The 15,977-nt window shown below is 44.5% G+C and overlaps 3 protein-coding genes across 3 annotated transcripts; 2 read left to right on the top strand and 1 right to left on the bottom strand.

The window, feature by feature from the left end:
* Window positions 1-495: 495 nt before the first annotated feature.
* On the bottom strand, window positions 496-2,749 carry sdhb (succinate dehydrogenase complex, subunit B, iron sulfur (Ip)). The gene is made up of 8 exons (XM_051910576.1): window positions 2,598-2,749; window positions 1,972-2,105; window positions 1,815-1,900; window positions 1,601-1,737; window positions 1,407-1,523; window positions 1,227-1,328; window positions 861-983; window positions 496-787 (listed from the first exon to the last, which is right to left on the bottom strand). Exons 1-8 carry the CDS (start codon window positions 2,658-2,660, stop codon window positions 707-709), a joined length of 843 nt encoding a protein of 280 aa, XP_051766536.1. The 5' UTR covers window positions 2,661-2,749; the 3' UTR covers window positions 496-706.
* Window positions 2,750-3,094: 345 nt separating this feature from the next.
* mrpl20 (mitochondrial ribosomal protein L20) lies at window positions 3,095-4,695 on the top strand. Its single transcript, XM_051910592.1, has 4 exons — window positions 3,095-3,327; window positions 4,096-4,206; window positions 4,288-4,365; window positions 4,444-4,695. Exons 1-4 carry the CDS (start codon window positions 3,241-3,243, stop codon window positions 4,615-4,617), a joined length of 450 nt encoding a protein of 149 aa, XP_051766552.1. The 5' UTR covers window positions 3,095-3,240; the 3' UTR covers window positions 4,618-4,695.
* Window positions 4,696-5,488: 793 nt separating this feature from the next.
* Window positions 5,489-14,663, top strand: atad3 (ATPase family AAA domain containing 3). Its single transcript, XM_051910548.1, has 16 exons — window positions 5,489-5,788; window positions 5,971-6,047; window positions 8,508-8,609; window positions 8,690-8,749; window positions 8,830-8,899; window positions 8,992-9,157; window positions 9,238-9,307; window positions 9,381-9,536; window positions 9,631-9,687; window positions 9,770-9,895; window positions 9,977-10,101; window positions 10,537-10,588; window positions 10,681-10,751; window positions 10,846-11,013; window positions 13,798-13,906; window positions 14,049-14,663. The coding sequence occupies exons 1-16, from the start codon at window positions 5,593-5,595 to the stop codon at window positions 14,328-14,330; spliced, it is 1,887 nt and encodes a 628-aa protein (XP_051766508.1). The 5' UTR covers window positions 5,489-5,592; the 3' UTR covers window positions 14,331-14,663.
* Window positions 14,664-15,977: the final 1,314 nt, after the last annotated feature.

Below are 15,977 nucleotides of genomic sequence, written 5' to 3'. Positions count from 1 at the left end.
TTTCACGTTTAAAAATACAACCAAATATTTTCAGTCCATTTTATTTCACTTTATAAATTCACTTCCACAAATTCAGTGGTTCAAATTCGACAGAAAATCACATTTATTTTCGCTGTATGTACCATTGGCTCATCACGTGACCCTCATCGCCCTCGCGCGACTGAACAACAGCGGTAGTCTAAACCCGCTTTATTTTAGTTTGAACACTTAGAAGACAAATACAAATTGTGGCTGTACTTTTACTTTAATTTTTGTTGATGTATGAGTTGTACTGTATAGTAAAAGAGATTAATCATTCACCTTTAATCGTTTTAGAAGCTGGAAATTAGACTAAGATGCAGCTCAAATATAAGCGTTTACTCCATTCTTCCTCTTGTCTTGAGTTTATCTTCACTTTATTTATTATTCGATCATGAGAATAAGAGTCAGAATGAGGAGACTTTTCAGTGTTTGATAGATGTGTTTTTCAGATCAAGTCAGTAAAAACACAGAACATTGTGAACTATAAGCATGTATTTATTTAATATACAGCGAGATCTCCAGATAAAATGAGTCTTAAGCGTCTCTGAAACAACATACACGTGTCTGTTTATGGAGTGATGAACAGATCAGTTCGGGTGGGTCTGATCACATGATCTTTGTCCTGTCGAGAGTGTCTAGGTGTGCGAGAGCTGGTCTGTACATCTTCAGTTTGAACACGAGACGTTTACGCCGATGCCGCTTTCTTCTCTTTGTACGTGGCCATCATCTTCTTGATCTCAGCGATGGCTTTGCCTGGATTCAAACCCTGCGGGACGAGAAACTCTCATCAGAAACAAACCTCCGCCGGTCAGACGTCACCTGAGGTCAGTGCGGTTTACCTTCGGGCAGGTTCTGGTGCAGTTCATGATGGTGTGACAGCGGTACAGAGAGAACGGGTCCTGGAGTTTGGAGAGCCTCTCCTCAGTGAAGTCATCGCGCGAGTCGATCATCCAGCGGTACGCCTGCGATACAAACACAACTGAGCGAGAGCAAAACCACACGGCTGCCAAGGTAGGTCAGTCTTAAAGGGCAAAAGGTCATGACAAACCAAGCCGACGGCGTCTGTGAGTGTTCAGCACTAGTGTTTTTGTCGGTGAGAAAGATCACTCTGATTGGCTGTTCAGCTTAGTGAACCAGTGCACGAGAAGAATAGCGAAAGTGATGAAGGTGATTTTTGCGTGAACGATCCCTCCTCCTGTGCTCACCTGCATGAGGACGGCGGGGCCCAGATACTTGTCTCCGTTCCACCAGTAGCTGGGACAGCTGGTGCTGCAGCAGGCGCACAGGATACACTCGTACAGGCCGTCCTGACAGAGAGACAGACACGTGAGAACACAGACACGCTCCTGCACGTGTGTGTGTGTGTGTCGATGCGTTTACGCTACCAGCTTCTCCCGGTCCTCCACGCTCTGCAGGTACTGCTCCTGCCCCTGTTTGGACTCGTCCTTCTTCTTCAGGTACGGCTCGATGGATTTATACTGAGCGTAGAAGTTGCTCATGTCCTGCAGGACACACACAGCGTCTCACAAACCCACAGACGGACAGACAGACAGAAACACGGATCGGTTCGGATACTCACGGGCACCAGGTCTTTCACCACATACATGTGCGGCAGCGGGTAGATCTTCGTCACTTTGTCGGTGTTGCTGTCGATTTTGTTCAGACACGCCAGCGTGTTTCCACCGTTTATGTTCATGGCGCACGATCCACAGATTCCTGCAGACCAGATCGCAACCGGATCAGAACCGAAACACACCAGAACCAGTTCAAACGCGACCGGGTTGTTATCTTACCCTCTCTGCAGGAGCGTCTGAAGGTCAGCGTGCCGTCCATCTCGTTCTTAATCTTGATGAGAGCATCCAGAACCATCGGCCCGCATCTGAGACACAACAGACACTCAGTCTACAGACACACAGACTCTGGAGCTGACGAGCGGCCGACTCGACTTACGTGTTCAGGTCGATCTCGTACGTCTGCATGCGAGGTTTGTCTCCGACGGTGTCTGGATCCCAGCGGTAGATCTGGAACTTCTTGATTCTGGGCTGAGCCGCAGGCGCCGCCGCTGTCTGCGCGAACCGCACCGCCTGAAGAACAGAAACCGTGAGTTACTGACACCATTGATACTGGTCTGACCTCTAGTGTCCACAGACAGAATTACACTCTGACACTGTTACCAAACACAGTAAACATGAAACACTCTTAATTAAGACTTAAAACGCGTCACACAACATCACTAATGAACTGAATGAGTTCCATCTAAACGCCTGAAAGTTTTAGTCAGTAACTGTGAGGAAGCATTATTAACATCAACAGCACTCATATACAGCAGCGTATATAAATACTATGGGTAAAATATGAAATATATAACATCATAAGTGCTCACACCGTGTCATTTCATATTCACACGATAGTGTAACACAACTTTAAAGGTTCCCTCATCTTTAATATTAATCTCTACAAAACTCCTAATCCGTGTTTGTAACTTTACAGACTCTGATCTGAACTCAAACTCTATTGATCATCAGATATGATCGATCAGATTCAGCACTGATGAACCGTGTCGTGATGTTCCTCACCGTGGTCGCGGGTCGGTGAACGGCGGCGCAGCAGCGGCTCAAGGAGAAACACACAGCAGCCATGATCGCGTCAATCTGACCCTTCGCTCCTCCAACAGCCCACAATGCACCGCGACTGCGCGGGCCGCGCCTCAATAAACGCGCGCAGCTGCCTATCGAGACAGCACTGCGTTTGTTATGAGCACAGATGATGTGTACTAGGCAGGCAGATCATTAGGTTTTGAAACACAGCCCGTGAGTGATATAACGATGATTGTAGATCGCTTTATATGATTTCCTGCTGAATGTTTTACTCAATGTAAATGTAAAAAATATTAACCACACATTAAGTACATAAATATTTGTGAAAAACACGGTGTGTTGTCTTTCATAATTCTTAATTGTCGTATATTTTAATTCATAGCGTTTGTATAATAATAATAATAATAATAATAATAATTGTATAATACTAGTATATTTTAAAATACATTTTGAGCTTTTATAAGACTTTTATTTTCGCACTCTGACGAGGCTCGATGCCCCGGATATGACGTCGCGTCACCGGTGCAGGCAAACAGCGCACGAGAGATTGAGGTCACACATGTAAAATCAGTTGACATTCATTTTCAGTAAGTTATTAGATCGATCTGTCTGATTGATCATCATGGTGTTCCTCACGCTGTCCTGCTGGATTCGGAACCGCGGACCGGACCGGTACTGGAAAGTCCAGGAGCTCCTGAAGAACGCGCGGGTGAGATGCTGTGGAGAAATATCTATCTATCCATCTTTATTCTAGTTGCTCAGATCATAATTGTGAGAGTTATTTCATTTCTTAGCTAACAAAAGTGTTCTAAGATCGTTTTGCTAACGTTCCCATCAAGTTGAAAACGTTGAATGTTCTCTGAACGTTCAGTTTATTAAATGTTTTAAAAACGTTTCTTCTTGGTTATGTCAACGTTAAGGGACCTTTACATTGTATCATTCTCCAAACATTATGGGAACGTTACTTTTGAATGTTCTCTGAACGTTCTGAAACAAGTAACATGCAAAAACAGTGTTACTGTTCAAAGTAATGCGTTACAATATCGCATTACTTAGTTACTTTTTATGGAAAGTAATGTGTTACATTACTGTGTGTTTGTTTTTATAACAACAAAAAAGTTCTATTTTTGGCAAATGTAAAGGCCCTTTTACACCAAAAGTGAAATGAATAAGCCTGAAGTAATGCGTTACTTGGAAAAGTAATCCGATTACGTAACTTGTGTTACTTGTAATGCGTTACCCCAACACTGTTCAGAAACGTTCCATGAACGATATATAATGTTTTTGTGCTAACGTTTTGAGAACATTATTAAAGACCAGATAACTATGAATGAACGTTCTATTAATGTTACTGGAACGTTTGATCACAACTTTGAGAGAACCTTGAAAGAACGCTCCCGGTCAGTTCCGATTCTTCTGCGTTTTCTGTGTTCAGTGAAATAAATTGAACGTTAATCTGATTTTTGTGTTTTTGCAGCATTTCCGCGGCAGGAAGAACCGCTGCTACAGTCTGGCGGTGCGCGCGGTCCGCAGAGCGTTCATTTACGCCAGCAAAGCGCGAAAAGCCAAACGACGCAATATGCGACAGGTAGAGAACACACACCTTTCTTTCAGACGCATGCGCATCACACCTGTCAATCACTCATGACCTGTGACATCTGTGCCGCAGCTGTGGATCTCGCGCATCGCCGCGGCCACCAGAGAGCACCACATGAAGTATCCCGCGCTCGTTCACAACCTGCTGAAGGTCAGTGCGCATGCGTGCCTCCGATTCATCACTGTTCACGTGCGATGGCTGTTAAACACGTGTGTTTGTCCCTCACAGAGCAGCGTCCAGTTGAACAGGCGTGTGCTGTGCGACCTGTCAATCACAGAGCCGCGCTCTTTCCTCGCGCTGGCCAAACTCGCGCGCGCGCGGCAGCAGGAGGGGTTCAGAGCCGCGCTGGGCGACGGGAACGAGCCGCCGGGGGTTTTCTCCCGCATCACACAGCTGTCCTGATCGATGAATCCCTTGTGTTCCTGTAAATAAGTGTTGTTTGTGTGTGTTTATGAATATCAATAAAACATTTTCCTATAATGGCTGCCGTATTGTATTTATAATGAAACTCCACCTGTGAGTCCAAATATATATTAGAATAATACAGAACACTTTCAATCTTCTCAGATCCTTCATAACATAAACATCATGTCATTTCATCTTTGGGAAAATCAGTTTGCATGAGAAATTATGAAATGTCTCCATATAAGCCTTGATATATTATAGTGTGGTTTGACTTAAGTCGAGTGTGTCGATTACTAAAAACTTTTATTACATTTAAACTCAATAAAAAAAGGCAATTATCCATGAAAATATGACTGAGATGTTAAGAAAAAAATTGTATGGTTATGAAGACAAGTGTAACAAATATTCAAATTTCTTTCTAAGGCGTTTACACTGACATTAATACGTTACATATTTATCATAACTGGAATTGTGTCTTATTATTCGTACTCTATTGTGTAACACAGTAGTGTGTTGTTATTGTTTATTCTTATTGCCCTTATTATGTATTCGCTTATATTTATTGTTTACCCCGTCTTTCTTGAGAGGAACACTAAACAACAGATCTTGAATCTCTTTGATAGCTCACGTGTCTGATGTATTGTTATAAAAAAATCTGTATTTATGATTATTATACGTCATCACTTGCATAATTCATAGCAAATGTTTCATTATTTCTCTCTATTATTGACCGCATGTGACGATGAAAACTGACGCAAGATCCGCGCAGATGCTTTCAGGCATCTTTCGGCCGCCGTACGCCGCGAGGGAGGCGTGGCTTCCTCTCTGACCTTCTGGAAGGACGCGCGCATCGGCCAATCAGCGCAGAGTGGCTGCGCGTGAGGAGCAGGGCGCAGGCGCAGAGCGCGGCGTGACACTCGTGTGGAGTGGAAGTCTGTCCGTACCCGGTGGTTCAGTGTCTGTCAGCGGATCATGTCGTGGCTGTTCGGGCTCAATAAAGGTCAGAGTGGCGCTCCGCCGGAGGGCCCGGTTCCGCCTGCTCCTCCTCCTCCTCCGCCCGGCGGCTCCGGTTCTGGTTCGGCTGATAAACCCAAGGACAAATGGAGCAACTTCGACCCGACGGGGCTGGAGCGCGCGGCGCAAGCGGCCAAAGATCTGGACCGATCCCGTGAGTAAAGCAGAACCGAGCCGCGTTTCTGACGCGACGCGCGCCGCTTCATTCATTATAACAGAAGAGTTAAGATGTCATAAGCATATGAAGGGTATTAGGTCAAAGGTCACACAGTGTGAATGATCTAGTGACTGTATTACAGTGATGCTGTTAATGAGGTTTGACCCCTGTGACCGCAGGTCATGCCAAAGAGGCGCTGGATCTCGCGCGCATGCAGGAGCAGACCGTCCAGATGGAGCATCAGAGCAAAATGAAGGTATTATAAATGCTCACTCACAGCGATAACTATAAACGATAAAGTTTAATCACTCCAATTCTAAGGGTACGTTTACACGACAATGATGTACAAAAAAAAAAAAAAAATAGAAAAGTCTTTCACATGCAGATGACAACATTGTCAAAACAATCCCTGTTCACACAAGAAGGGTCTCGCTGGACATCCAACTCCGCCCACATCCAGGTGTGATGTCAGAAGCCACGCCTATGCCATCCTGCAGCCGATTCTTAAGATTTTGTTGGTCATGTCAATCACAGTACTGATTGCCTACACCAAACCCTAGGCTTGTTGGAGATGCATCGGCGCTGCACGGACCGATCGGCGTATGACATCAAAGTACCGCGAGAGCGATTCAAAACCGCAAGGAGTCGTCTGCTCTCCAAACGCTCTCGCGGAACTTTAATATCATACGCAGACCGGGTCTGCGCAGCTCCGATGCATCTCCAACAAGCCTATGGATTCCTAAACCTAACCATCACTGTAACCAATGAAATGACCTGCAGGATTACTGGTTTAGTGTGGAGTCACGAGGTGACGTTTTGGGCATGGGCGTGGCTTCTGACATCACACTTGGATGTGGGCGGAGTTGGATGTCCACCTCAGGCTGGAGCGAGCCCTACTTTGTTCATACGGGTCCGCGAAAACGACTAAAATTGCTGTATTCTGCTGCCAGACCAGTAGTTGGAGGAGTCACTTTGTAAAGAAACACTATGCGCCTATAGACTGAACACGTAATACACATGCATATCACGTCACCGTTTTCACAAATTCACGTTATTGTAGTTTACACGGAGATGAAAACAGTATCGTTTTCATAAACTTGCACTTTGAAACCTGTTTTTAAAAGTTCACGTTTTCAGGCCCCCAAAACGCTATAATTACTATCTTTATAGTTATCATACGCTGGTGTGGATGCTAATATAGTTATCGTCGTTGATGTGGACGCTAATATAGTTATCATTATAGTTATCGTCGTTGGTGTGGATGCTAATATAGTTATCATTATAGTTATTGTTGTTGGTGTGTATGTTAATATAGTTATTGTTGTTGATGTGGACGCTAATATAGTTATCATTACAGTTATCGTCTGCTGATATGGATACTATCTATTAAAGTTATCATTATAGTTATCGTCGTTGGAGTGGACGCTAATATAGTTATCGTTATAGTCATCGTCGTTGGTGTGGACGCTAATATAGTTATCATTATAGTTATCGTCGTTGGAGTGGACGCTAATATAGTTATCATTATAGTTATCGTCGTTGGAGTGGACGCTAATATAGTTATCGTTATAGTTATCGTCGTTGATGTGGACGCTAATATAGTTATCATTATAGTTATCGTCGTTGGTGTGGATGCTAATATAGTTATCATTATAGTTATTGTTGTTGGTGTGTATGTTAATATAGTTATTGTTGTTGATGTGGACGCTAATATAGTTATCATTACAGTTATCGTCTGCTGATATGGATACTATCTATTAAAGTTATCATTATAGTTATCGTCGTTGGAGTGGACGCTAATATAGTTATCATTATAGTTATCGTCGTTGGTGTGGATGCTAATATAGTTATCATTATAGTTATCGTCGTTGGTGTGGATGCTAATATAGTTATCGTTATAGTTATCGTCGTTGGTGTGGACGCTAATATAGTTATCATTATAGTTATCGACGTTGGCGTGGACGCTAATATAGTTATCATTATAGTTATCGTCGTTGGTGTGGATGCTAATATAGTTATCGTTATAGTTATCGTCGTTGGTGTGGATGCTAATATAGTTATCATTATAGTTATCGACGTTGGCGTGGACGCTAATATAGTTATCATTATAGTTATCGTCGTTGGTGTGGATGCTAATATAGTTATCGTTACAGGCATCATCTGCTGATATGGATGCTATCTATTAAAGTTATCGTTATAGTTATCGTCGTTGGTGTGGACGCTAATATAGTTATCATTATAGTTATCATCGCTGGTGCGGACGCTAATATAGTTATCGTTATAGTTATCGTCGTTGGTGCGGACGCTAATATAGTTATCGTTATAGTTATCGTCGTTGGTGTGGATGCTAATATAGTTATCGTTATAGTTATCGTCGTTGGTGTGGACGCTAATATAGTTATCATTATAGTTATCGTCGTTGGTGTGGATGCTAATATAGTTATCATTATAGTTATCGTCATTGGTGTGGATGCTAATGTAGTTATCATTATAGTTATCATCCGCTGATATGGATGCTATCTATTAAAATTATCGTTATAGTTATCATTATAGTTATCGTCGTTGGTGTGGACGCTAATATAGCTATCGTTATAGTTATCGTTTACTAGCGTGGATGTTAATATATTTATTGGTACAGTTATCATCTGTGGGTGTGGTTTATATGGTTCCTCCACACACTGTTTGGTTTGAATGTTTTGTTATTGTTGTCGTTCAGGAGTACGAGGCGGCCGTGGAGCAGCTGAAGGGCGAGCAGATCCGCGTTCAGGGTGAAGAACGCAGGAAGACACTGAATGAGGAGACCAAACAGCACCAAGCGGTGAGACGTCAGACTGATCACGAGCGTTTGAGCAGATTCATGATGATGATGATGATGATGATGAATGTTTCCGTCCACAGAGAGCTCAGTATCAGGACAAACTGGCGCGGCAGCGGTACGACGACCAGCTCCGACAGCAGGTGCGTGTCCGCAGATTCACTCAGACTCTTGATTCAGACATGTGACTCTAACAGCTCGACGTCGTTCTGTTCTTCCACAGCAAATTCTGAATGAGGAGAACCTGCGCAAACAGGAAGAGTCGGTGCAGAAACAGGAAGCCATGAGGAGAGGTGAATCAGCACTGGCTCTGTTGACTCGTGACGTTATTCAAATCATTGTTTGTCTTCACAATCTGAACGTCATTTGGTATTTGTTCCTGAAGCGACCATCGAGCACGAGATGGAGCTGCGGCACAAGAACGAGATGCTGCGCGTGGAGGCGGAGTCTAAAGCTCGTGCCCGCGTGGAGAGAGAGAACGCTGACATCATCCGCGAACAGATCCGACTGAAGGCGGCCGAACACAGACAGACCGTACTGGAGTCCATACGGTAATATGACTCAATTACTTCATATATTATTACATTATTTACTTGTATATAATTAACGCTGTTGTGTTTGTGTGCTTCAGGACTGCAGGCGCCGTGTTCGGAGAAGGTTTCCGCACATTCATATCCGACTGGGATAAAGTCACGGCTACGGTAAGCGCCCGTGTGTCTCTTGCGTCTCATACACCCGTGTCAGACCGCGTCTCACACTCCTCCGCTCCTGTAGGTGGCGGGACTGACGCTGCTGGCGGTGGGCGTTTACTCGGCGCGTAACGCGACAGCTGTGGCGGGGCGCTACATCGAGGCTCGGCTAGGAAAACCTTCGTTAGTACGAGAAACCTCTCGAATCACGGTGGTGGAAGCCCTCAAACACCCCGTCAAGGTATGACAGGAATGTGTAGGATGAGCTCTTCCTGCGCAGACAGGAAGTGAGGTGTGTTGCGGTGCTGATGTGTGTGTGTATGTGTGTGTTTCAGATGGCGAAGCGTTTGAAGAGTAAAGCGCAGGACGCGCTGGAGGGAGTCGTGCTCAGCGTGAGTGTTTGCGCATCGTTCACTTCCTGTTAGCAAACATGTGCGCGGTGAGAAACATGTGTCTCTTCCTCTTTCTCTGCAGCCGTCTCTGGAGGAGCGCGTGCGTGACATCGCCATCGCCACCAGGAACACCCGACAGAACCGCGGACTGTACCGGAACATCCTCATGTACGGCCCGCCGGGGACGGGGAAGACACTCTTCGCTAAGGTAACACACTCGCACTCACGCGCGTTTATACTATCATCACGGCAGTGGTGCGTCTAAATGCGTCTGATTGGCTGTGAGCAGAAGCTAGCGATGCATTCTGGGATGGATTACGCCATCATGACGGGGGGAGACGTGGCTCCGATGGGGCGTGACGGAGTGACGGCGATGCACAAGGTGTTCGACTGGGCCGGAACCAGCCGCCGCGGGTGAGACGCTCCGCTTGTCACATGATTCGCTGAATAAACATCAGGAATTGTATTTGCCGCTTAAACAATGAAGACTGTTTTTATGACCATAAAGGTCTTTTTTGTATTGAGATTTTGTTTCTGTGAAATCACATTTAAACCTGCAAATACTCATGAATAAAAAAATATTTGTATAATATATCAAATTACTATTTATGTAATTACATAACCTGAACGGCATATATCAGGATAAATTAAATAACTGTAAAAAAGTTGCAAATTAAATGTAACGTTAATATTAACAATATATTCTTTATATTAAATGTAAATAAACATTTACAAATTTACTGTATGTAATTATAGAAATAATCATTTTAAATGTTATACAAATATTTTTGAATTGCAGCAACGATCATGTGTTGAATTGTGCTGTGTGTGTGTGTGTGTGTGTTTCAGGCTGCTGTTGTTTGTGGATGAAGCCGATGCATTCCTGCGCAAGAGATCCACTGTGAGTCATTGTGTGTTTACTGTGTGTTTACATGTGTCACCGCATCAGCTGACACGTGTGTGTGTGTGTGTGTGTGTGTGTGTGTGTTTCAGGAGAAGATCAGCGAGGATCTGCGCGCGACTCTAAACGCATTCCTGTACCGCACCGGAGAACAGAGCAACAAGTAAATGCACCCGTCTGTCTGTCTGACACACACCTGTCTGTCTCTCGCTGGTGTGTTGATCGTGTGTGTGTGTGTGTGTGTGTGTGTGTTGCAGGTTTATGCTGGTGTTGGCCAGTAATCAGCCTGAGCAGTTTGACTGGGCCATAAACGACCGAATCGACGAGATCGTGAACTTCATGCTGCCGGGACCCGAAGAGAGAGAGAGACTCGTGCGGCTGTACTTCGACCGATACGTGCTGGAGCCGGCCACTGGAGGACGCCAGTGAGACACACACTGAACACACACACACTGAACACACTCACACTGAACACACTCACACTGAACACACTCACACTGAACACACTCACACTGAACACACTCACACACACACACTGAACACACACTGAACACACTCACACTGAACACACACACACTGAACACACACACACTGAACACACTCACACTGAACACACACACACTGAACACACACACACTGAACACACACACACTGAACACACTCACACTGAACACACACTGAACACTCACACTGAACACACTCACACTGAACACACACACACTGAACACACTCACACTGAACACACACTGAACACACACACACTGAACACACTCACACTGAACACACACTGAACACACACTGAACACACTCACACTGAACACACACACACTGAACACACTCACACTGAACACACTCACACTGAACACACTCACACTGAACACACTCACACACTGAACACACTCACACACACACACTGAACACACACACACACACTGAACACACACACACTGAACACACACACACACACTGAACACACACACACACACACACACTGAACACACACACACACTGAACACACTCACACACACACACTGAACACACACACACTGAACACACTCACACTGAACACACTCTCACACACACACACTGAACACACTCTCACACACACACACTGAACACACTCACACTCACACTGAACACACTCACACACACTCACACTGAACACACTCACACACACACTGAACACACTCACACTGAACACACTCACACTCACACTGAACACACTCACACACACTCACACTGAACACACACACTGAACTCACACTGAACACACACACTGAACTCACACTGAACACACACACTGAACTCACACTGAACACACACACTCACACTAAACACACTGAACTCACACTGAACACACACACTCACACTAAACACACACACTCACACTGAACACACACTCACACTGAACACACACACACTGAACACACACACACTGAACACACACACACACTGAACACACACACACTGAACACACACACACACTGAACACACACACACACTGAACACACACACACACACTGAACACACACACACACTGAACACACACTGAACACACACACACACTGAACACACACACACACTGAACACACTCACACACACACACTGAACACACACACACTGAACACACACACACTGAACACACACACACTGAACACACACACACTGAACACACACACACACTGAACACACACACACACTGAACACACACACACACTGAACACACACTGAACACACACACACACTGAACACACACACACACTGAACACACTCACACACACACACACTGAACACACTCACACACACACACTGAACACACTCACACACTCACACTGAACACACTCACACACTCACACTGAACACACTCACACACTCACACTGAACTCACACACACTCACACTGAACTCACACACACTCACACTGAACACACTCACACACTCACACTGAACACACTCACACTGAACACACACACTGAACTCACACTAAACACACACACACTCACACACACTGAACACACACACTGAACACACTCACACTGAACTCACACACACACACACTGAACTCACACTGAACACACACACTCACACTAAACACACACTCACACACACTGAACACTCGCACTGAACACACACACTGAACACACTCACACTGAACACACACACTGAACTCACACTAAACACACACACACTCACACACACTGAACACACACACTGAACACACTCACACTGAACTCACACACACACACACTGAACTCACACTGAACACACACACTCACACTGAACACACACACTCACACTAAACACACACACTCACACACACTGAACACTCGCACTGAACACACACACTGAACACACTCACACTGAACTCACACACACACACACACACTGAACTCACACTGAACACACACACTCACACTAAACACACACACTCACACACACTGAACACTCGCACTGAACACACACACTGAACACACTCACACTGAACTCACACACACACACACACACACACACTGAACTCACACTGAACACACACACTCACACTAAACACACACACTCACACACACTGAACACACTGAACACACACACTGAACACACTCACACTGAACTCACACACACTGAACACACTCACACTGAACTCACACACACTGAACACACTCACACTGAACTCACACACACACACACACTGAACACACTCACACTGAACTCACACACACACACTGAACTCACACACACACACACTGAACTGACACTGAACACACACACTCACACTAAACACACACACTCACACACACTGAACACACTCACACTAAACACACACACTCACACACACTGAACACACTCACACTGAACTCACACTGAACACACACACTGAACACACACACTGAACTCACCCACACTGAACACACTCAAACTGAACTCACACTGAACACACACACTGAACACACTGAACACACACTCACACTGAACACACACTGAACACTCACACACACAGACACTGAACACACTCACACTGAACACACACTCTCTCATACACACACTACACACTTTAATTAATGTTGTATTTCAGCTTTATTTCAATTAAAGTACATTTTTACAGCTCTAGTTTTAGTTAACACTAACACTGATTCAGACATTTTTACACAATTGGATTATAAATGCTTGATGAAATGAGGTCATTTGGATATTGATTGATTGATTGATTGTGTGCAGGCGGCTGAAGCTGGCTCCGTTCGATTATGGGCTGAAGTGTTCGGAGATTGCGAAGCGTGTGGACGGCATGTCTGGACGAGAAATCTCTAAACTCGGAGTCGCATGGCAGGTCTGTTCCTCGTTCAGCAACACTAAACATGCTAAACCTCAGAAATGACAAACATTAATTCATTGGCTAAGTAGAATTAAAACTGATGTCCTGCAGAGGCTCATGGATAGTGTGTGTGTGTGTGTGTGTGTGTGTGTGTCAGGCGGCGGCGTACGCATCCGAGGACGGGGTCCTGACTGAGGCCATGATCGACGCCCGTGTGGACGAGGCCATCCGGCAGCACCGGCAGAAGATGGACTGGCTTCATGGAGAAGGAGTTCTGGACAACGAGGGCCGACCGGCACCAGAAACACCCGCTAAAGGCACGAAGACGGGCTTCACGCCGCCGCTGAAGGCACAGGAAGTGCTCAGCCCTCTGCAGGAAGTCCCGGAGGACAGCAGGAAGACGTCAGAACAGAGCAAACCTGACGGGACTCCAGTTTAACGCTCGTTTAGAGTCACGATCATGTGTTAGTAGAAGGAATGATTAAAACCGCTGTAACTCGCGTCTGTGTTTGTGTCGGTGGCTGATGTTTACTTCACTGTCAGTGATCACAGAGACTGGAAACAACTTCATGAAATCAGATGGAAACTGTTTTTATGTCTGACAGTAAAGCAACTTTCATTTCTTACGTCTGTTCGAGTTTGAGTTGAACCATGTTTTTTGTCTGCTTGTTGACTCAATCAACACGAACTGATTCAGAAATGTTTACCTTGAATGTAATGTAAGACGTTTTGGTGAAATGTATCTGCAAATGCATAAACTTGACTAACAATATGCACATGATATTTGGTTATAAATTATTTACATATATATATTTAATATAATTAAAGTAATATAATGGAGAAGTAGTGTTACAAAACAAGACTGAATCTTGAAGAACCGTCCCAATGAACCAATTCACAAAGCTGAGCCAGGCTTTCCTGAGCTACGTGAGGTCTGTTTAGGAATCGATTCACTGGAATGAATCAGACTTTCCAAAGCTACGTATGTAGAGCGAGATCCATTTAGAATGAACTGACTCACTGGAATGAATCATACTCTCCAAACCTACATGTAAGAGCCATAGACTGTAAAAAAAAAAATATCTCTCTTCCATTAAAGAAAAGTGAAGCCGCCAATGTCCCAATATGGCGCTGACATCTTCAGGTGTCTCCTAAAATTCCCGAAAAAGTCCACTGGTGCGTCAGTGACTACTTCACTCAGAGAAGCTGTCAATCATGTTGTCACATCCCTGTTTTTATAGCATCAAATAACTAACTAAAACCAAACTTATTTTAAAAAATGAACACTTGAATTTACATCAGCGTGATAAAAACTACATTAAATGACAGAAACCATCTTTGGAAAAAAATTATTTGAACTAATTTAATTGTTTAGTTTGTCTCACGTCCGATTAAATTACATGGAGAGGGCGGGGTTTATGACCTGTACTGGGACCAACCACCTGGGGGCGATCGAGACGCTTTTGCTTCACTTTTCAGGACTTGTGCGGCACGCTTGGTAAGAGTGAGGTCCATTTAGAACAAACCGACTCTCTAGAATAAATAGGACTTTCCAAAGCTACGTACTTTTTAGGACGAACCAAGTTGCTAGAATGAATCGGACTTTCTGAAGCTACATATGAGATATCGCCTTTTAGAATGAACCAACTCGCTAAAATGAATCGGATTTTCCAAAGCTTCATGTAAGAGCCAGGTTCGTTTAGAACAAACCGATTCACTGGAATGAATCGGATTTTCCAAAGCTTCATGTAGAGTGAGATCCATTTAGAACGAACGGACTTGCTAGAATGAATCTGACTTTCCAAAGCTACATATGAGAGTGTGCCGTTTAGGATGAACTGACTCACTAGAATGATTCAGACTTTCTGAAGCCAATGTAAGAGTGAGGTCCGTTTTGGACGAGCTGACTCACCGAATCGAATTTCTTAAGCCCTAGTGTACACACACAGTCGAACGCACAGCCTTGCAAACTATACTTCACTTGACTCGTACGCGTACACAGGCGTTTAACGCATGCGCAGTTTTGAGCAATCTCTCGGGTTATTTCCACGAGGTACAACCCATGTAAATATATTTGTATTCTTTC

Source organism: Ctenopharyngodon idella, chromosome 10 (genome assembly GCF_019924925.1).
Source record: "Ctenopharyngodon idella isolate HZGC_01 chromosome 10, HZGC01, whole genome shotgun sequence".
Classification (NCBI taxonomy): Eukaryota; Metazoa; Chordata; class Actinopteri; order Cypriniformes; family Xenocyprididae; genus Ctenopharyngodon; species Ctenopharyngodon idella.
The sequence above is the reverse complement of the archived record's forward strand: the minus strand, read 5'-3'. Positions and strand labels throughout refer to the sequence as shown.

Coding starts and splice junctions, on each gene's coding strand:
- sdhb (XM_051910576.1), bottom strand. CDS start 2,660: ATGGCTGCTGTGTGTTTCTCCTTGAGCCGCTGCTGCGCCGCCGTTCAC. Junction 1,901..1,971: donor TACGAGATCGACCTGAACAC/GTAAGTCGAGTC, acceptor GTTGTGTCTCAG/ATGCGGGCCGATGGTTCTGG. Junction 1,524..1,600: donor TGGTGAAAGACCTGGTGCCC/GTGAGTATCCGA, acceptor TGTGTCCTGCAG/GACATGAGCAACTTCTACGC.
- mrpl20 (XM_051910592.1), top strand. CDS start 3,241: ATGGTGTTCCTCACGCTGTCCTGCTGGATTCGGAACCGCGGACCGGAC. Junction 4,207..4,287: donor AACGACGCAATATGCGACAG/GTAGAGAACACA, acceptor TCTGTGCCGCAG/CTGTGGATCTCGCGCATCGC. Junction 4,366..4,443: donor TCGTTCACAACCTGCTGAAG/GTCAGTGCGCAT, acceptor TGTCCCTCACAG/AGCAGCGTCCAGTTGAACAG.
- atad3 (XM_051910548.1), top strand. CDS start 5,593: ATGTCGTGGCTGTTCGGGCTCAATAAAGGTCAGAGTGGCGCTCCGCCG. Junction 8,610..8,689: donor AGACCAAACAGCACCAAGCG/GTGAGACGTCAG, acceptor TTCCGTCCACAG/AGAGCTCAGTATCAGGACAA. Junction 9,688..9,769: donor TGGAGGGAGTCGTGCTCAGC/GTGAGTGTTTGC, acceptor CTTTCTCTGCAG/CCGTCTCTGGAGGAGCGCGT.